The sequence below is a fragment of the Dermochelys coriacea genome, chromosome 5, assembly GCF_009764565.3.
Source record: "Dermochelys coriacea isolate rDerCor1 chromosome 5, rDerCor1.pri.v4, whole genome shotgun sequence".
NCBI classification, from domain to species: domain Eukaryota; kingdom Metazoa; phylum Chordata; order Testudines; family Dermochelyidae; genus Dermochelys; species Dermochelys coriacea.
The window spans coordinates 56,885,898-56,907,665 of record NC_050072.1 but is presented as its reverse complement, the minus strand read 5'-3'; the positions used below and the strand labels follow the sequence as shown (position 1 = coordinate 56,907,665).

Genomic DNA, 21,768 nt, shown 5'->3' with positions numbered 1-21,768 from the left:
CTGACTTGTGTTCACGGGCTGCAGCAATGTAAAACTAGCATAGACATTCAAGAACAGGCTGGAGCCTGGGCTCTGGGATCCTCCCCATTTGTGAAGTCCCAGAGCTCAGGCTTTACCCTGAGCCTGAATGTCTACACCACAATTTTACAGGCAGGCCCCCCATGAGCCTGAGTTAGCTGGAATGGGCCAGCCGCAGGTGTTCAACTGCAGTATAGACATATGTACCCACAGGGTTAGGAGCTGAATGCAACAGATTAACAGGGATTTGAGGCTCAAACATTTACACACTTTTCTCTGTGACTTGGTTGCAGATGAGAAAACACTGGTTTATTATTAGCAACCATTACTTGTGTGTTGTGTTGTGGTACTAGCTATAGCTCGTGGAAATTTTCTGACAAAATAGGTTTTGGTCAAAAATGCTGATTTGACTAAGTGGAAAAGTTTAGTGGGGATATGGTGATTCTGTTTAAACTTTTCTGCCAGTTCACCTGCCCACCTCTTAGGGCCCCAGCAGCCAGCCGGCTGTTACCAAAGGTCTTTGGGCTGCACAACTTCCTATCTGGCAAGTAGCTGAGAAGCCAGAACTCTTAGGATTTCCAGGCTCCCCAGCAGCCAGCCAGGAGGGCTGCTGCAGGGCTGCAGCTGTGTGGGAAGAATTTTACTGGAATATGTCATTTTCTGGAAACTAATTTTTTCTGGAACTCCCTTTATTCAAACACTTTAAAAATACAAAAAAAAAAAAAATTGCCAGAAATTATTTCTATTTTCTGCCCTGCTCCGGTAGTACCCAGAGGCTGCAATCAGAATCTTTGTGCTAGGTGCTGTACAGACAGGAATACTGTCTAAGGGCCATAAAAGAGCAATTTATGCAATCAGAGCTCTTAGCATGGATGCCTGAACGTGGGGTCTCTAGACTGGGAGAGGGTGCCACACCCACACCCAGAGCGGCTCTGACTGCAGGGCCTTATAAAGGCTTGGCTACACTTACATTTTATAGCACTTTAACTTGCTGGCTCAGGGGTGTGAAAAATCACGCCCCTGAGCACAGCAAGTCAGAGCGCTTTAAAGCGCTAGTGTGGACAGGCTCCCAGCGCTGGCAGCCGCGCTCAGAGCTAATCCCCTAGTGGAGGTGGATTGCTCGCGCGCGACCACACGCGCACTTCAAACCAGATTGTGTTTGCCTTTACCGCTAAACTGTAGAGACTACAACTCCCAGCATGCTGTGTTCGCTCACTGCCGGCTGGGAGGGGCCGCTTGCCTCCGGCTAGAGCACGGAACGCTGGGAACTACCACTAGCTATGTCGCTGCGCCTCCCGGGAATTGTAGTTTTCCTGGGGCCGCAGTGCAAGCTGGGACTGCAGAGTTTGGTGGGAGAAGACTTCAGCCAACCACAGTACACGCTGGGATCCGTCGGATTTGTCTTAGGCGCTAGGGGCGGGGCTTGGCTTGAGAGAGTTTCCTTGGAGCGTCTGGCGGGGTTGGTGGCGTGCGCGCTCCCGGGGAGGTGGGCCCGCGCTCCGGGCTCCGGTTGGCGAGCGGTGGTCGGCTGGCCGCGGCCGGGATGTACCACAGCAGCACGCAGAGGCGGCACTGGACCTTCCGCAGTGAGGAGGACCTGGGCCGCTGCCGAGCCGACGCCAACCGCCAGTTCCGCTGCAAAGCGGTGGCCTGCGGAAAGGTACCGCCCGGCCCCGCCGCGTCCCTGCACAGCCAGAGCCAGCAGCCGGGCTCGGGATGGGGGCGTCGTCGTCCGGGGGCGGAGGGGTCGGTCCCGGGGGACACTCTCTAGCAGGGGAGCCGGGCGCGGGGCTGCAGCTGTCGGCGAGTCCCGGGTGCTCGGCGCGGCTCCCCCCTAGGCTGCCGGCAACCGCCGCGCCAAGCAGCGGGTATGGGCGAGGCCCGGGAGCGTCCCCTGGATCCCGCCGCCCCTGCTGCGGCGGCCCCGGCAGCCTCTGCTGCTGCTGCGGGCCGCGCACGGAAGAGGGCGGTGGGCGGCGCCCGAAGCAGCGGCAGGGTCCCGGGCCGCGGTGAAGTCGCCCGTGTTCTCCCGCAGGCCCGGCAGAGCGACTCGCTGCTTCTGGAGCCCCGGGAGGAGTTGACAGTCTGTAAATATTATGAGAAGAAACTGCTGGATTTCTGCGCCGTGTTCAAACCTGCCATGCCCAGATCCGTGCTGGTGAGTTGGGTCCAATTGATCGGTCTGCCGAAGAGAAACGTAGGGACGCAGCCTTTCCTTTGCAAACCGCCCCTCTCTTGAGAGACCCACATCTCCAGCACCGTGGGCAGGGGCACTTGCCCCATCGTTCCACAGGTTCGGTTTGTGGGGAATAAAAGGACTTGATCCTTGCAGCCACCAAAGGAGGAGGAGGCGGAGTGCCCATGGGGCCCTTGACACTTCCCTCATTGGATTTTTTTTTAGGTGTGTGTATTGCAAGATTTGTTTTTGTTTTTGTTTTTTCTGTTTCAACTCTGGGAGGGTTTTTTCCTTGTTGAGGGTCTGACTTGATTGGCATCATGGATACAGGTATTAGAAGGACTAATTCAGAATCAGTGCACACTTTTGTTCTTGTATGGGGTGTTTTTTTTGCTTTTTTATTGGGAGTTGGCTCGGGCCAGAAGAGTCTTTGGCAGGTTTTTAATCTGCTTTTGCTCAGGTTGACTATCTCCTGGGGAAAAAGTGCTCTTACTAGTAGAGAAGTAAAGTTACACCTTCCTGAACCAGTTTTAGCGAATCTAGCTCTAGGGCACCTGTTATGTTCTTAAATTATTGCATATAAAGAGTTAGGTTTCCTCCTACAAAACCAAAACTTGATGATGGAAATGAATTCAAGACTGAAAGAAAAAATTCTAAATCTGAATTTCTGTCTAATTCTGGGCTTGACACACTTTATTATGTCACACACTTGTGCTAAATGGGACAAAGGTAAACCCCTGTAGGGTTTATTCTAGAAACATAGTAGCGGGTATTTTTTTTTTTTTTTTAAAGCATATTCTCTCTGACATCCACAGCACTGCTTCTCAAACTATGGTTTGAAGCTTTTCATGATTCATAGATGAAATATTCTGAGTCTAAACACTGAGGGATAGAGGTTTTAGGGCAGGGGTGGGCAAACTTTTTGGCCCCAGGGCCAAATCGGGTACAGAATTTGTATGGAGGGCAGGCTGGGGGAGGCGTGGCCTGGCCCCTGCCCCCTATCCAGCCCCACCAGAACCTCCACCCCCATCCAACTCCCCGCTCCCCACCCCGACTGCCCCCCCGGGACTCCTGCATCTTATCCAAACACCCCTGCTCTCTGCCCCCTGACTGTCCCCCTCCCCAGGGGGGTGGGGGGAGCGTTTCAAACTACTTCGATTTACGCGAATAGCATAGCTGAAGTTGTGTATCTTAGTTCGACTTACCTGGCCGTCCTCACGGCAGCGAGTCGACCCTGGCTCCCCCGTCGACTCTGCTTACTCCACCCCGATAGGTCGATCACTATCCAGTAGGTAGTGAAGATGTCGCGTTAGTTTAGAATTAATGACGTTGTGTTTTCTAGAATGACTGCTGTCCACCTGCCTGAATTTGGAGAAATCTGAACTCTTACAAATGAACATTTTAGCTAAGCATCTAAAGAAAAAACTGAATAGCAATAGAAACATGATGGAGTAAATAGGAAAAAAAAATACTGGATTGCATGTCGATGTGTTTTATCAAGATGCTGATGTGAAATGATGGAAAGGACTAATGGTCCAATGGTTAAGGCAGTATCTTGAACTTCGGGAGATCTGGGTTCCGTTCACTGTTGTTCCACAGACTTCCTTTGTGACCCTGGGCAAGTCACTCAGGTCTAGATCCGCAAAGAGATTTAGGCACTTAAGTCCAAAATTAGAGGCTTCTGACATTCACAAAACTCCTGTTCAGCTGCTGCCTAATTCTTTAGGTGTCTAATTATCCAAGATGCCAAAGTTTCTGTTGGTGTACATGTGCAGAACTGTTGTGATGCACTGATCAGCTTTCCACCTTAAGCTTGCTCCCAGTTCTGATGAGATTCTTAAACTAGATGTTTCTCTGGTTACTAGGTTTACCTGTTTGGCCCAGTTTTCTCAGAGGAGGCCTAATCTGCACAAAAGAGCAAAAGTCAAGACTTTTAGGGGTGGGTGAGTGTATGTATGTATGTCCTAATAGCCAAGTGGTTATAGCACTCCCCCAGGATGTTGGAAATTTGCCTGATTTGTAGTAGGACCTTGAACCCAGGTCTTCTGCATTCCAGGTGAGTGTCCTAACCACTAAGCTTTTAGGTCTTCTGGGATAAGCTTCTCTTAACTCCTCCTGTAGAAGTTGTTCCACTATGTATAAATGACATATATTTTTTTAGACTAGGGACTTGAACCCAGCTCTCCCACATCATGGGGGAGTGTCCTGATCACCAGTTTCATGTTTTTTTCCTTCTCTGGTCCAAGTAATATTTATTTATACAAAGTGGAACAGCTTCAACAGGAGAGCTTACTCCATTCTAGCAAATAGTCTGGTGATTAGGGCACTTACTTGTGAGGTGGAAGACCTGGGTTCAAATCCCTGTTCAAAACAGACATTCCATGAGGTTATTGATTACAATGGATGGGGGCCCACTGTATGTGAAAAGAAAAGGAGTACTTGTGGCACCTTAGAGACTAACAAATTTATTTGAGCATAAGCTTTCTTGAGCTACAGCTCACTTCGTGAGGTTCTCTTGTGAGAGAGTGTTTACCTGGCTTAGGAGCCTAAATCCAGGGGAGGATTCATGGCTGTAAATCTTGAGCTGAGATAGGTGCCCCCTTCAGTCTAGAGTTGGATGCCTATGTCCCTTTGAGAGGTGGGACTTAGCTTCTGCCCTTTGCCTCAGTATTTTCCACTGACTAGCTTAGATCACTCAGCTTGCAAGGATTCGTTTCTTTGGTGCCTAACTCTCCCATGCATTTTATGGGGAGCCTAGGCACCTTATTCAGGGCTGAGGATTCCACAGTCCAATAGATCCATGCCCTTAGGTCCTTTTGTGGATCTAACTCTCTGTGCCTCAGTTCCATGTGTACTTACACACGCTATTTATTTATTTTTGTGTGGGCAGGGTGCAAGCTGTAACAATACCTTGCAGGGTTATTCAAGATAAATATGTTAAAAGTGGCGAGGTGCTGATTTTATGATGAATGGGGATGGGGGCAGATGAGTAACTTAGATAGACTTGCCCCTATGGAGTGTTGAAATGTGCCTTGTGTCTTTTTAAATGTGTACATTCTGTGTGTTGAACATTACCTATGTGCAGTTTGTGCTGTTTTGCTCAAATGGGCCTTACTGACTCTTTATATTTAGGGAACAGCGACAATGTACTTCAAACGTTTTTACCTCAATAACTCAGTGATGGAGTATCACCCTCGAATAATAATGTGAGTAATTGGGACGCTTGGAATTTTACTTTTAATGTTTGTCAATATTGTCATATCAAGTAACTTAGGAAAGCTCGAGGACATTAGAGTCAGGACTTCTACCTTTTTTATATAAAACAAGAATCTGAATAATGAATTTTCATCACTTTCCTTTTGGGAATAGGTTATTGTATTCGTCAAAACGCTTCTTGTTTTCAAAAAGGGAAAATAAAGACTCTAAACCAGAATGTCTGTATAATAAGAGCATGATGCATGCTACAGAACTAAATTATGTTTTATTATGTTTATTTTCCAAGGTTAACATGTGCGTTCTTGGCATGTAAAGTAGATGAATTTAATGTGTCCAGTGCACAGTTTGTTGGTAACCTTCGAGAGAACCCTCCAGGTCAGGAGAAGGCTCTTGAACAGATCTTGGAATATGAATTACTACTTATTCAGCAGCTGAACTTCCATCTTATAGTGCACAACCCTTATAGACCATTTGAGGGATTTTTAATTGATTTGAAGGTAATACTTTTAATTACTGTCTTTCTCTTCGCTGTACTACTAAAAATTTGGTACCAAGTTAGGTACTTAGCAATATTTTAAAGAATATTAATTTCATTTTATAATACTTTGAAATATTAACAAATATGGTATGTGGGGATTGCTTGGGGCCCCATTTTGTAGTGGATCAAATTTGTGGAGGTTATATGGCTGCTAGTATATTTGGAGAAAAACCTGGTCAAATGTGAGACTTTTGAATTGAAGGACCACAGCATTACTGTCCATTTTTTTTTTTAAAAAATAAGCTAGAACAGCGATTCTCAAACTGTGGATCATGACCCCATTTTAAAGGCGTCGCCAATGCTGGCATTAGACTTGCTGGGGCCCGGAGCCGAAGCCCCACTGCCCAGTGTCGGGTCCGAAGCCCAAGGGCTTCAGCCCTGAGTAGCAGGGCTCATGTTACAGGCCCTCCTGCCTGGGGCAGCGGGCTCGGGCAGGCTCAGGTCTTTTGTTGTCAAAGGGGGTCATGGTGCAGTGAAGTTTGAGAACCTCTGAGTCAAAATATGCTAGAATGGGGCAGGAGGGTAAGCTCTGTATGATGCTTCTGGTTAACAGATCAGTCTTCATATTACAATATTCAGTATACAATAACTTAGCATGTGTAGGGAAAATCTCATGGGTCATACACCAAACTTGCATTCATCTTTTATCATGCTCTAATGTAAAATGTATCCTAGAAAGTCTTGGATTTATACTATAATAAGTGGAACACATCTGAATTGAAACATCTCTGCTTAATATGTGGTCACTAAACATTTCAGGGTAGCTTTTAGAATAAGATACTCTCAGACTTTTTTTCAAAATTGTCCTTTTAATTCATATGTCAAACTTTCATACAGAAGAATAGGAACAATTTTACATGAAGATCATGTATCAATTAGATTAAAATACAGCAGAAGTAATGCCTAAATATTTATTTTCTAGACTCGTTATCCAATGCTGGAGAATCCTGAGGTCTTGAGGAAAACAGCTGATGACTTTCTCAATCGAGTAGCTCTGACAGATGCCTACCTTCTATTTACACCTTCACAAATAGCTCTCACTGCCATCTTATCTAGTGCTTCCAGGGCAGGAATTAATATGGAAAGGTAGATTTTTGCACAGGTCTTGCTTAAATGACTGATTTTGCCATTTGGATTAATTTGTTTGTTCAAGGTGCTAGATATCTTTATACAGATACAGATATCGGTATACCTAATGTATTTGACTCATAGGGAATGGATAGTCTCTGAAACGAGGCACTTATCTGGCTGTTTCAATGGTGAAGTATCACTATTTTTTTTTTTTTATTTTGTTGGAAAAAGGATGTTCCACTAGATAAGAAATAGGTGTTTGGTTTTTAATATTCTCCTGAACCTTTGCTACCTCCAACTGATCTCATCTGGCCCAGTTAAAGCACTACAGACTTTCAGCCTGATCCTGAAGGGTTTGAGCATTGAGTCTCATTGGCTTTGGTGAGAACCAAAGGTTCTCTTAGCCAGCAGTAGCTAAAACTTACAAGAGCTCTAACCATTGCGTCTGGCTAGTATTTCTGCTCTATGTACATGAAAACAGACTAGAGAAAAGTGGCTATGGGTATGTCTACACTGCAATAAAACAGCTGTAGTTGGCTTTGTCAGTTGCATGGCTACAAAATTGCTGTCTAGGTGGTTGGTCTAGAGCCTGGACTCTGGGACTGAAACTTTAGAGCCCTGTGAGCTAGAGTCAGCTGATGTGGGCCAGCTGTGGGTATTTTATTGCAGTGTAGACATACCTTAAGTCCTTTAAAATCTTTAAAGTACTGGCATTGTTTTGCTGATCAATTTTCAATTAAATTGACAGTGGCAGTCCAATTGGCAGAATGCCCCATTGTTGATTTCCATGGTGTGTGTCAACTGAGTGTTAAAAGGGGGAGGTTCCAAACATTACATATAAATTTAAAGATTCAGCAAGTTTTGAAACTTCAGGGGGTAAACTTTAATGGGGGAAAAGGGGGAAATTAAAACATCTCTTAAACCAGGTACTTACAGATATTCTAAAAAAATTGGCTACACTGGATACTTGTACTAATAGTGTGGCAATTTTCTGTCTTATGCATCACAGTGCCCTTGAGTATGGGGTTATGTCATAGCCTCATACCTTGAATGTGACTACATTACTGTAATAGCTGTAGGTCAGGACCACTGTAGCTTAGAGTGCAGAATGACTTTCACTATAACCCTATCTTTGATCACTAATAATTTCCAAAAAATTCACTCTTTGGACTGCCCATGTTTGAATGTTGTCTTAAAGTGAATCTCTTGTTTTAAGTTTGAACAAAAAGCAGTTTGAGTAAGAGGAGGATGATTTGGGAGGGGACAAGTAATGTAATCATAGGTACTTTTTTTTTTAATACAAACTGATGTGTTTCCTCAGGAAGCGCAAAAATGTTTGAATGTTTCCATTTGATAAGCATGATGTATCCCAGTTTCATGGCCAACAGTAATATTGTGCAAGGCTAGGAGGTCCTGAATTCTATTGCAATGCTTCTTCCATTGCCTGGCCTTGATTCTCTGCATGTCACCAGATCACTGTTGCGGTAGAACTATAACTTACCCTCTACACCAGTGTTTAATTAGAAGATTGCTTCAAATCTCAATTTAGTTCTACTACCTGTAGAATGGGGTTATAATGCCTACCCACCATTCCTGAAGATGCGGTCTTATGTAATTGTAAAATATTATAGTCCAATAGCACTGGAACTGCTGTAAGTCTTCCCTCTCTACACTAGATTGCTTCCTGCTTCATTTGGTAAATTTCCAAAATATAGTTTTTATCTGAATTTTAAGCTAATTCAGACTGTTTAAATTCACCTTGTGAGCCCTGTGTTTACATACTATTTATTTACAAGTGCTCTAACTTCTGTCCAGAGACTGTTTTAAGAGAAACAAATTGTAGGTTAGAAACTAAATAACAAAGAGTAATGTCCGGAGTATTGATAATATGAATGGTATTCATGTGGATTGCAGTTTCAGTGCAACTGATCTATCCCTTTACTTTCATGTATTCTAGAGCCTGTCTCTATTTTTGCAGTGTTTTGTGGGACATTGGAGCAAGATAGAGGGTACTAAAGCATAAACTGTCATTTGCTCTGGGACAAAAATGTTGCTCTAAAGTGAGAAAAGAGGGTCATAGTTCATGTGGTGGTCATTCTGAGCTATTTTATATCTTGCCAAACATAAGTGGATTAAGTTTCAGACTCCTACATTAACACTGGAACAATATTATTTGCTATCTGCCAATAATACCATTGTGATTGGCACAGTAGAAATGTGTCTATATAAACACTACACTTCAAGAATGGATAGCTAGATAAGCTGAATGTTTCTCTTTGTGATCAGCAATGAAATAGTGACTTTAAAAAACAAACAAATCATCAACATAGGCTTGTGTCAGTACCCCAATGAGATGAAAGGACATCCTCAGAGCTACTTGTCTACAGATTTGGGAAGATTTAGTTTACTTATGAGTTTATTTTACAACATTAAAGGTCATGATTGATTTATTTTTTTTATTAGCAGTTCAGTTTTTAAACCCATCTGCTTGTCTCTTAATGGTGTTAGATTTAGCTATTTATGCAAGGGGAAAAAAATATTTTACTATAGAAAACAAATTTGTTCAGTCATGTTGCAAACATCATAAAGCTCCAACAGTCAGAACTTGACACTTTGTCATTTACATTAATAACAATGGTGTAGCTATGAAGAATGTGTTGAATTAATCATTTATTGTAATAACTCTAGAATTCCATATTTCTTTTTTTAGCTATTTATCAGAATGTCTTCTGTTGAAAGAAAACAGAACATCTCTGTCCCAGTTACTAGATGGAATGAAATGTAAGTAAACTTTGTGCTGAGAGGTATGCATTTTTTCCCCAAACTAAATATTTAAGAGGTAGCTTTGGAGCAGGTTTGTTTACTATGTACAAGCTTATGTAGCTGTGTTTCTTCAGACACACACTACCCCAGACACACACTATACCAATCTTCCTCACTTCAAAATGGTTGCAAACTTAATAGAAAAAAGGGTCATAAAATGAACTAGTTAGCAGCTTAAAAAAAAAAATTGAAACCTAGTTTTCTATACAAAAATATGCAATTAAAATAAGAGTCTGATACACTGAGCCTCAATATTTTTATCTGTAACAAGGTATGGGGATTGACCACTCTTGAGAAGAGAGAGCATTACTTTTGATATCTGCTGCTGTTGCTACTTCTGAATTTGGGTGAAATATTTTCTTAGTTGCTGTTAACTTAGAAGAAATGCAAGCAATTTGCTTTTACCCACTTTTCAAGTTTGCAGAAACCTGCAGATTACTGCTTGTGCCACTAGAGGGTACATTTTTTAAGTTGAATAACTTTTAAAAGTTTAATAGTGACCTGTAAATGTTGAGTCTTTTAAAAGACTCTCCTTGTTTCCTTTTATTAAATGCTTTGATATATAAAGAAGGCTTGAAACGGGGGTTAAGCATTTTTTGTTTCTTTGACTTAGAAACATCAATGTCAAGTCCAGTTTTGCTAGAGAACGCATTGCGTGCCTTGATGCATATTGTTAGCTGTCACACCTTAATAGAAAGGGGGTGGGTGGGGGGTATGTGTGTTTGAATCCTTAACAAAGACTTTTTTTTCTCGAAAATGTTAGTCATTGAAATTAAGTGTTAAAAACAATCAACATCTCAGTGATTTAAAAAGTCCTTCACCTTTCAGTTGCTGAACTTTCAATTTCTTGGCCCTTGTGAGACTTATTTCACAAGTGTCTTCCAGGCTAGATATTTCTAATGTAAAAAAATGTGAACGAACCTTTGTCCCTCCCCTTTTGTGTGTGTACGCACTCCAGTCATCATATAGTTTCATGGAAAACTTGCCTTTAGGCTAGGACACGCACAAAATAAGTAAATAAATTGTATTTAAAAAAAGCAAACATACCAGTGGTACAGAAATCTGATAATGGTAAAAATAAGTCCTGTTCTTTCTCTTATGCTTGCTGAAAGATGATCAATTTAGTGCATTTTAACAGGATTGAGACTGATCTTTTTTTTTAAGACTTGATGCACAATGTGGAAAGCAAAAAGTATCAACATTTCCTGACACTTTCTAGTACAGTCATGCTCTCTCTGCATTATCACTTAGCCTTGAGGAAATCCAGAGTCATGATGTCACCTATTTTCAATGTAGTTCTTTGCTCTGAGCTTACACTGTATCTTGACACTACTTAGAATAAATCCTCTGACGTAAAGTGACAGTTAAGACTCTTACATGTGTAATCTTGGGCTCTCTAAAATTTAAGAGTATTTTGTGGTTTTTCTAAGATGAGATTTTGTTTATGAAGCCATTTGAAAGAGGTCTTCCTTTTTTATTTTTTTTTTCAAGTACCTAATATTTTCTTTGACAAATAAAAGGACTTTATCTGGTAAGCGTTCGATCTAATTAAAATGGTCTGTAGTGCGGTGCATGTACTATTGCAGCTTCTTGATATCTGTTGAAAAGCTAGCTTTGATACCTTCATTAGATTATGAAGGCAAGAGGAGATGGTCCTATTGAAGGGGCCTTCAAATTGTGCCACCAAATTCTTTATAAACTGTTCTGATTTGACTAGATCTTTCCAAAATAGAACTGTGGTTTGAATCATTATCTTAAGCTTAGTACACTGAAGAGTCTACTCCAGGGATCTCAAACTCAAATCACCATGAGGACTAGTACATTGGCCCGAGGGCCACATCACTGACACCTTTTCATACAAAGATACAAAAGCCCCGCCCCTTCCAACCCCTTCCCCAAAGTCCCCTTCCCAAATCCCCGCTCCTGCCCCGCCTCTTCTCCGCCTCCTCCCCTGAGCGCACAGCTCCCTGCTCCCTCCTGGAAAGTGCTAAGCACTGACACACAGCTGTTTGGCAGCAGGAAGCACCTGGAGATAGGAAGAGGAGCAGGGATGTGGTGTGCTGGGCAGGGTGTGTGTAACCTTGGTAATCAGGAAATAACTCCCAGGGGAGCTTGGCAGGCCGCAGCAAATAACTTTGCAGGTCGTGTGTTTGAGACCCCCTGGTCTAGTCTATTGGATTAAATCAGGACTGTGAGGCAGGGGCTCTTGACTAGTCTATTGGACTAAATCAGGACTGTGAGGCAGGGGTTCTTGAATTCTAATCATGGCTATGCCACTGACTCTTGAGAGAATTCTCACAACATTCTTGTAAGTTAATTAACTTATTGCAACTAATTCATTACTTTGAAAAGTTGTGGTATTACCTCTATAGGCATGAAAAATCTCATAAAGAAGTATGAACCACCACGGCCTGAAGAGGTTGCCACTCTAAAGCAGAAGTTAGAGAAATGTCACAGCTCAGAACTTGCTCTTAATGCAAACTTGTAAGTAGAAATTTGGAGCATTAAGGAGTTTTGACTTTTCTGCTTTCCTACACTGCCTGTTGGAACTGTCACTTTCTGCAGTGATGTATGCTTTTAAAAAATGTTAATTTTCCTTGCACTGTATAATATATTCAGATGAAAATGAAAATCGGTTTAATATTATTAGACTGAATATTGTACTTGTTTGTAAAATAAAATGTTTAATGTGAAAAACAATATCACTAACAGTTGCTAAAGTAGGGGCTTGGACTCCAGGGTTCATTCTCTGCTCTGGCCACTGACTTACCATGGGACCTGAAGCAAATTACCTCTGTGCCGTTTAACCCATCTAAAAAATGGTTATTAACGCTTGTGTAATAGGGTGTAGTTAACAATCTGTTTATCAAGGGCTTAGAAATCCTTTTAATCAAATTTGTGTAAAATATACACCTCTTTCTTGAAAGTCTTTTTGTGCAGATTGTAAAACTACACTATTCCATGTAAGATCTAAGGCTTTATTTTTAGGTAGTGAAGTGACAAACTTTAACTGCATTTTTGTATTCAAGAAATATGTGTAACAGAGATCCAACTTAAAAATGCCAAGGGTAAGGAAGAAAAAACTACTATTGGAGTTGAACTTTTTCTCAAATGTTTAAACATCTTGCATTTTTCTTTGGGGAGTTAGAAAGAAGAGGAAGGGCTATGAAGATGATGAGTATATTACAAAGAAATCTAAAATGGATGAGGTTAGTAGACATGTTGCAGAAGCACTGTTCATATTTTCTCTAATCAATAACAAGAATGGTAAAGTTTGTTAATACTGTTAAAACATGTTCTGGAAATTTTCAGGTAGTGAACATTTCACAAACCAAGCAGTTCAAAAATGGCTATTTAGTGTCTGGATGATTTACAGTAACAGTAAAAACATGCCTCCTAATTTCTTATACATTCTAGCTTATTTCCATCACAACTTATAGGAAGGATGTGTGGCCAGGATGAATCTCTGTGACCTAAGTTAAAGTGGTAGTCAGTCTGAGAGGGGCTTGACATGGCTTTGTTGGCCAAACGGAGCTGGTGTACTGCTCTTCAACATCTCTCTCCCTTCAGTGGAATGTTACCCCTTGTTTTTGTTACTCCGTACCCTGAGGAGTTTGCCCACCCCTGGTCTAACTTTTTTTGGCCCTTTGGGCCACATCGGGGTTGCGAAATGATATGGAGGGCCGGGTAAGGAAGGCTGTGCCTCCCCCAAACAGCCTGGTCCCCGCCCCCATCTGCTCCCTCCCATTTCCTGCCCCAACTGCCCCCCTCAAACTCCAGACCCATCCAGCCCCACCTGCTCCTTGTCCCCTGACCGCTAACCCCATATCCAACCCCCCCTGCTCCCTGTCTCCTGACTGCCCTCTGGGACCTCCTGCCCCTTATCCTACCCCCTACCCGCCACTCGGAGCAGCGGGACTGGCTTATTGGAAAGTCTGGGAGGTGGCGGACGCAAGCTGTGCTGCCCGTGCAGTGGCGTGGCTGTGGGGGAGGGATGACAGCGGGGGAGGGGTGGGAGCTAGCCTCTTTGACTGGGAGCTCGGGGGCCAGACAGGATGGTCCTGCAGGCCAGATGTGGCCTGCAGGTCGTAGTTTGCCCATCTGAGTTAGACCAAGGTCTGGCATAAATTCTGGTTTGGTAAAATTTTAATTTTATTTCTTCACACTTGTGGCTGCTTCTATTCTTTGGATGTCTGTCTCATAAATTTAACTGAACAATGCAATAGGAAGAACTACTTTGTTCGTATATACAGTTTGAATAGGGTGGAGTAGTTTAATAAACAGCTTCACTGTTCTAATTGCATTAATTTGTGACAAGCCAAGTACTGTCTTTTAGCTCTTAGGAAATCGGCTAATTTTCAGACCAAATGGTATCTGGAAACGAGCTTCTGAAAATTAGAATGAAGCAGTGGGGAAGCAGACTGAGATTGGAATGACTTCTCCTAGAAGCTGTACCAAACTTTTTTTTCCGGTCAATAGTGCTGACATTTTCTAGTTGTCTCCTCTTCCCAAGATGGGAGCTAACGAATTCAGTCCAGAAAGTGGGTAGCAAAGTGTTGAATGAATGAAGTTCTAGTGGCTTGGAGTGCAGAAGGAAAACAAGGCCATATTAAAGGCTAGCTTGTACTATCCTCATCTTGCAATTTTTTTTATAAATTTGGAGTGAGGTAGGGATTTGGGTTTGTTATGGTAGCACTAAGGGACTGCCATATGGGAAAGTAATAGCAGAATGGAGGTAATTGTTTGTTACAAGTGGGAGTTGTGGCTTCGTAGAATATATTCAGGGTAAGACCTTGGGAGGATGTAAGCCCTGTTGGCCGCTTTGGATAATGCTGCTACATGCTAACAGATGGGGAAATCACTGCTCTTACTGGATTCTTGTAAGATTAAAGGTCAGAAGGTGGTGTGTACTCTGCTTCCACAGCAGTGAAAGGTTTAATTGGCTAGATTAAGTGGAATTTAAGAAGTCTGTCATGGTTGAGAATTTAAAGCCTGTTGGGTAATGTTGACAGACAAGGTTGTGTCCTATAACTAAAATTCAGGGCCCTCTGGCTATGTCTGCACGTGAACTGCTGTAGGAGTTCAAATGTAGACGCTTGCTACAGTGATGGGAGAGGGTTCTCCCATTGCTGTAGTTAATCCCCCTCCCTGAAAAATTCTTCCATTGACCTAGTGCTGTCTATGCCAGGAGTTGTGTGGATTTATGGGTCTTAGATTGTTTTGTTTTTGTGTTGTGTTTTTACACTCCTGAGCGCTGTAGCTGGCTCTAACTAAATTTTTAGTGAAAACCTGGCCTCTGTTTCACATAGTTATTGACTTATAATGGAAGTTAAGGTGTCTTACCATATTTCATAAACTTGAGCGGTCACTGGTTGTGTGTTAATTTGAGAATTGCTGAAATTAGCCCATGATTTTCAAAAGTGAATGATATTTAGTGACTTAGCAAGACACGTTAGAGGGGCCTGGCTCTTGCTGAGCACCCACCCCGTTTAAGGCAAGCTGTCTCTAGTGGGGCTTCCAAAATTGCTACACACCTGATGATCTTGACCTTAATTTTCTAACAATATTCTTATACTAAAAACTGCAAACATTTGTATCTTTTTAAAAGGAGCCATTCCATAATGTTACACTTGTTCAAAACTTGTTTTATTGAACAAAGGCTCTTGGTAAAATTAAGCTTTGATGTCTTGTCTGTTTTTCATATGTGAAATTTTCTTGAAGAAAAGATGAGACAAATAGCTAAAAATCTACAGCACTCTTGCTCTGTACCTCAGTTTAAAATCACATCTTCAAGAAAACGGAGGCAATTACTAGCGGAGGGAAATCACATTGGTTCTTTTTTCTGAACCATTTAAACTTATTGCTATGCTGTAACTAGCACCTGATGGTAGACCTTTAAATAAGAGATCTGCGTCATGATTTCAGAAATCACGTGCTTTTCTACTGCAGTGGGTCAGTACTTTTTTTTTTTTTTTAAATTATAATGTACTGTAGAATACTGATAGCCACCAAGCCTTTAGGTCTATGGAGGTGGTGCTTTGAGTTATTGTCCACATTGATTCCACTACTGGTGTGCATGTGCCTCAGGCATGTGGACAGATTTTATTTATTTTTTGGCCAGCAGTGTCTGTTGGGGCAATGCCTCCATGCTGGATGACCCACTTCTAAAAAGGCAAAGAGGTGCTAGCAAGTTCTTTCAGATGGATTTTAATATCTTTACATGCACCAGTTCCTGAATCGCTGGTAGCAGTTGCAGTGCATGAAAGATCCAGTCAGCAGGGACCCCAAAAATAACTTGCAAGAGATGTTTTTGAAAAAAATTAGATTTGAGAAGAAAAATTACTTGTGTATGTACTTGTGCATTGTAAATTACTAGGTGCCTCTGTCAGAATAATTGGGATGCGGTGTTGTAATTTATTGGGAAAACCCTCTCACAAGGATGAAGCAAAGTCCATTGTATCTGAGGGAATATTGGTAGCTTGTACATCATTGCAGGTGCCATTATATGTTGGACACTGCAGGCCATTCAGTGGCGTCTTCAATTGCTATGAACAGGGATTCATGATTACAGTCTCTAGGAATCCTTAAGGAAGTCCAGACAATTGAGGATCTCCTATATGAAAGTTGTGACCTCTTTTTAATGCAAGAACTGATGAAGCCCTGCACTCTGAAAGATTCAAGAGCCACTCTCCATTCCTTAGTTTACAAGCCAGTCTTTAGGAAAAGCAGGCTAGGTGACAATACTACTCCAGACAAAAGACACGTTGTTGTTCGTCCACAGAGATCATAGGAGCTGCAGAGAAAGAAGCAGAGGTTCAAATGCAGAAAACCCTCTGCTGCCTCCTCATCTACTGCACAGCCTCAAGGCATCAAGTTTGACTTGCTGACTGCCATACAGAGTTTCTGGAGGATCAGTCCCTTCCTTCAGTTTTTGAGCCCTAGAATCTCAATTCCACTAGTGCTGGGTCTTGGAGATAAGTGTGGGGTGGTGTTCCATTCAGTTTTTCCAGTTCCTTCCAACCCTCCACTTTTTTGCATCCCTCTTCAGGGACCCTTCATGAGATTCTGCTAAAGCAAGAAGTGTACTCTTCTAAATCTCAGAGCAATGGAAGAAGTATCCTTGGAGTTCAGAAGGAAGATGTCTTACTCCCACTTTTTTTTCTTATCCTGAAGAAGTAGGACTAGTATCTAATTAATTCTAGATTTGAGCTGTCTCCACAAGTTCATCCACTGTTTCAAATTCAGGATGGCAACTCCAGGCCTCTCTAATCCATTCATTAGATCCAAAATTGGTTTGTAGCTCTTGACTTACAAAATGTAGATTTTCATGTATCAATTCACTTGCCATACAAAGGCCTCATAGTCCAAGCAGGAACATCTCACTACCAGTAGCATCCTGCCCTTTGGTCTCTCAGTAGCACAAAGGATATTCAAGGGCTTGGGAGTCATGGCAGCTCACCTGAGGCAGCAAGGGATCCAGGTATAGCCTTATCCTGATGACTAGCTAATTCTAGGATGATCACTGCAACAGGTGAACAATTGTCTTTTCATCTCTCTGGGACTCAGAATCAACGAAGTGTAAGCATGGTTGCCAACCCAAAGAATAGATTGCACAGGGCCTGTGTTAGATTACAGATCAGCAAGAGCTTACTGCAAGAGAGGATCCAGAGCATAGTGGACCTCACCCACCATTTGTAGGCTCACCTACAGCCATCTTTGAATGTGCCACAGACTCTTGGGTCATGTGGCTTCCTGCACTTGTTATGCAGAATACCAAACTTCATTTATGTTCCTTGCAAGCCTGTTTGAAATCTATATCTACCCAACAGACATTGCCAAGGCATGAGGATGCAGCTTCCCTGAGAAGAACTCTCCATTGTTAAGTTGGTGGAAGGACCCTTTTCAGGTATGCAAAGGAATACTGTTTTTCTCCACTTCTGCCTAGAAAGGTGTTGGCAACAGATGCCTCCATGTTAGGATGAGGAGGTCACCTAGAGCACCTACAAACCAAGGTTTCTGAAATCCCAGAGAGACTCCCCTTCATAAGTATTCTAGAGCTCATAGCTATTCATCTGTTCAGCATTTCTTCTTATGTAACAAACTAACAATCCAGGTGATGTAGACATGCATCAGTGTTTTGTCAACAGACTCGGAGCAAGAAGCTACTGCACTGATTATCAGGGCTAGAGCTCTCTGTCCAGGCTTGCAGAATGTCTGACCTAACAGACCACCACCTCAGCAAGTAATTAGCATACTAGCATGAATGGACTAATTTTATTCTGCAGAATATCTTCTGTAGGTAGTAGATACCAGTCAGGAGACCTGTTTACTATAAATCAGAACAAATGCCAAACATTTGGTTCGGTGTGGGGATGGGAGGGGGTTTGAGCCCAAACTCCCTGTCATATGCTTTCCTTATCTCATGGACTCTAGGGATAATACTGAGTCCAAACAGAACAGTAATCATGTTTTTACCCCAGTTTGGTCCAGGCAGTTCTGGTATGTGCCATAAACCAATCATCTTAGTCCCCATAACATTACCTGTCTCACCTGATGTGATCTGAGAATGGAGGTTGCATCCTCCATCTGATAACATGCATGCCGGCTTCACTACCCTGAAGCAAGCTGTTTAGCTGAAGTTTAAACTATATTGATGCAGAGCAGAAAAGTCTATGCAGCCCAATGGAGGATGAGCCTGGGCAGACCAACACTACCTGTCTCCCAAAATAGAAGATACTGGGCTTCTATCCCTAAAGCAGTCACGGGTGTCTGTCAGCTCCATAAAGCTATGTTCAGCGGTACTCTTTGCATGCCTTCTTATTCAGGGTTATACCATTTCCCTATTAGATCAGGTCAGACTAGATAAACAGTGATCTCTTATGGTATTACTAAGGCATCTAAATTTCTCAGGGGCCACATTCATGTTTTTTACCTGCAGTGTAAGTTCTTCTTTCTTCCTAGCACCTTAATATAATTTCAGCTGGGTTAATAGGAACTCCTTTTGAGCCCTTAGCAATTTGCCCTATACTGTCTATGAAAACAGCCTTTTTAGAAGCTATAACATTAGCTCACATGGCTAGTCCACCATATGTGGTGCTCTAGAAAGACACTGATCCTCAGGCCTTAGCAAAAAAACTCAATTTCACTTAAATTCGATGCTTCATCTGCCACTTTTTTCCACACTGCTCCAACCACAAAGAAGCTAAACTGTACATCCTTGACATAATGTCTTTTTCATATTACCTTGACAGAACAAAACCTTTAGGGGCTCCTTGTAGCATTTACAGATAGGTGAAAGGTCAGGCAATATCCACCCAAAAGACTGACTAAATGGGCATTTAATTGTATTGCATCATGCTCCGAGTTAGCTAGATTAGATCCATCCATGCAACTTAAACCCTGTTCCACCTGGGTTCAAGAATCTTCTGCAGCTTTTCTGAGAGAGTATAACAATTTTTCAAAACTTGCAGAGCCACTACAAGGGGATCGGTGTATGCTTTCACCCAGTGTTACTTGAGGACTCAATATCTGATGCCTCTTTTACCAGAGCCATCCTTCAATCGTTATTTAATTAGGATTTCTAGCACTCACCTCCTGACCGAGGTTGCTGCTTGCTAGTCACTATAAGTGGAATACATGCGGACAATAACCCACAGAAAGAATGGTTACGTACATTTACAGTAATTCTTAAAGGTGTTGTCCACAAGGATTCTACAGCCTGCCTGCCTTCTCTGATTCTACAGTCCTAGATGGAGTCCTGGTCAAGTTGAATTCTGAATTGGCAAAGGAAGAGAGGGAAAGTTGAGTCCACTCTGCCTTTTATGTCCTTAGTGAGAGAGAGGATATCCAGGGTACAGGCACAGTCGCAGTGGACATTGTTGGCCAAAATAATCTGATCTCAGGAGTATGCATACCACATGTGGACAACACCACCAAAAAAACCCCAGAATTACTGTGGGGCAAGTATCCATTCTTCCTTTGCTATGCTTCTAGCTGTAGTACTGTTCACATACTGTGTTGTACAAAATATGAATACTAACAAAAGTAGCCTCTGTTGGGTGTGTAAAACTAGTCTCAACAGTGTAGTTCTACACGGTGACAACTGCGTTGCACCTTCTTCTGAGGTTGTGGGCATAGTTCAGTATCTTAAAAGGATATCAATTACTGTTTGTTTTTTAACCCCCTTTGTGTTAAAAGTACATTTCCACTTTTAGTTAATCTAGACCATCTAGTCATTGCTTTATTTATATTTAGACATTAAATTACTATTCCGTGTGCTTTGTGAGGTATCACATAACTACTACTGTAGTATTTGATGTCTTTATAGTAGAGCATATACAGTAAAAGCTTTGGTATCCAGCATGTTGGGGGAATGGGAGGTGCCAGGAAGTAAAAAAAAATTCCAATTAAGAGGGAGGGAGTTTGGGGGCAGGGGATTAGGGTGCTGGATCTTGGTGATGAGATGTCCCCACTGCTCCTAGATAGAGCTGGCTCCGCAGCTCCCATTGTCCAGGAACCTCACTACTGGGAGCTGTGGGGGCGATGCCTGTGGGTGGAGGCAGCGCACAAAGCAGCCTAGCTATGCATCTGCCTAGGAGCAGTAGGGACTTCTCACCGGGAGCTGCCCAAGGTGAATGCTGCACAGATCCAGCACCCCGCACGCCCTCCTGCACCCAAACTGCCTCCCAGAGCCTGTGCCCTGAACCTGTCATGGCCATTCCTCCACCTAGGAGCAGTATAAGGACGTGTCATCACTTCCGGGGTGTCACATGAAGCCAGTATGGAGCCTGCCAGCCCATAAATTGGACTTTCAGTGATCAGAAATACAGGTTTATAGAGCTTTCCAGTTGGTAAAGTGCTAGATAACACTGCTTTTACTGTACTGTGTATGCTTGTAATAAAGATATTCATTCAACTTGATTCTCTCTTCCCAATCATTTTAGGAAGAATGGACTGATGATGATCTTGTAGATTCACTATTTTAAAGGAAGAGCCTTTAAAGGATTTTAAAGGAAGATGGCACCTAGCAGAACTTCAGGAACTACTTGTCGTCTATCTACTGCATCATGTTGGAGTCTCATTTGTAAAAACTTTCTCCAGCTAACAACTTGTGGCAGGTTCCTAGTTTGTCATGGGATACAGATGAACTGCCTCTTTATAATAAATTGATTTGTATTTTATTTAAATGTGACTAGTCACATCAACATGATTTTATATATATTTACTACTTTTTGAAAGAGAAAGCATTCTAGAATCAGACATGCACTTTCCTGAAGAGATTTTTGTGCCTGACTCTTAATCTTGCTTGAACTTCTAATGCATTAACGATTGATGAGAAGTGGGTGGTAGAGTATATGCCATGTCTTCTTCTGATTGGCAGCATTCCCTGTCAGTTTTTCAGGATCACTAGGAAATCAAGCGCACCTCATAATGTGCAAGAAACACTTATAAAGTGTGGGCCAATGTCATTAGACACCTACAGGTGCAGGTGGTCAGAAATTCTTACAGGTCAGAATACTGAATTTGTAAGCTAAACATTTCAGAGATACTTCAAAGCTTCCCTGGAACTCTGCCTGGCAGGCTGCAGGGGAGCCTGGGCTTCAACCCACTTTGCCTAGTGGGCTGCTGTAGCACAAAACTCCATAGCTCCCCTGCAGGTCCACTGAGTTTACTGAGAGAGCCTAAAAACACTAGCTCATCCAGTTCCTGAGCAAGGAACCCTTAAAATAGGGGCTCTGTTGCCTTTCAGAGAACTTAGGAATTTGGTTTTGCTCCACATTAGAACAAACCCAAAACTCTGGAAGAGCAGTACCTTTCTTTGCATACTTAAAGATAGTTTACTATTCTGTAATATCACTATTGATGCACCATACCTTTTGTTGAAGAGCAGCAGCACTAAGTGGCCTTTAAGGGTTAAGATACTTAC

The 21,768-nt window shown here is 42.5% G+C and overlaps 1 protein-coding gene across 3 annotated transcripts; it reads left to right on the top strand.

Moving 5' to 3' along the window:
• The first annotated feature begins 1,430 nt into the window (after nt 1-1,430).
• Nucleotides 1,431-21,022, top strand: CCNH (cyclin H). Of its 3 annotated transcripts, XM_038402874.2 has the most exons (10): nt 1,435-1,678; nt 2,054-2,176; nt 5,327-5,400; nt 5,697-5,907; nt 6,871-7,034; nt 9,730-9,800; nt 12,215-12,326; nt 12,991-13,051; nt 17,672-17,748; nt 20,786-21,022. In XM_038402874.2, the coding sequence occupies exons 1-9, from the start codon at nt 1,562-1,564 to the stop codon at nt 17,723-17,725; spliced, it is 987 nt and encodes a 328-aa protein (XP_038258802.1). In that variant the 5' UTR covers nt 1,435-1,561; the 3' UTR covers nt 17,726-17,748; nt 20,786-21,022. The 3 variants fall into 3 exon arrangements, with proteins under 3 accessions (XP_038258803.1, XP_043371422.1, XP_038258802.1); XM_038402875.2 differs by lacking the exon at nt 17,672-17,748 and having other exon boundaries at nt 1,431-1,678; XM_043515487.1 differs by lacking the exon at nt 20,786-21,022 and having other exon boundaries at nt 1,431-1,678; nt 16,624-17,748.
• The last annotated feature ends 746 nt before the right edge of the window (nt 21,023-21,768 follow it).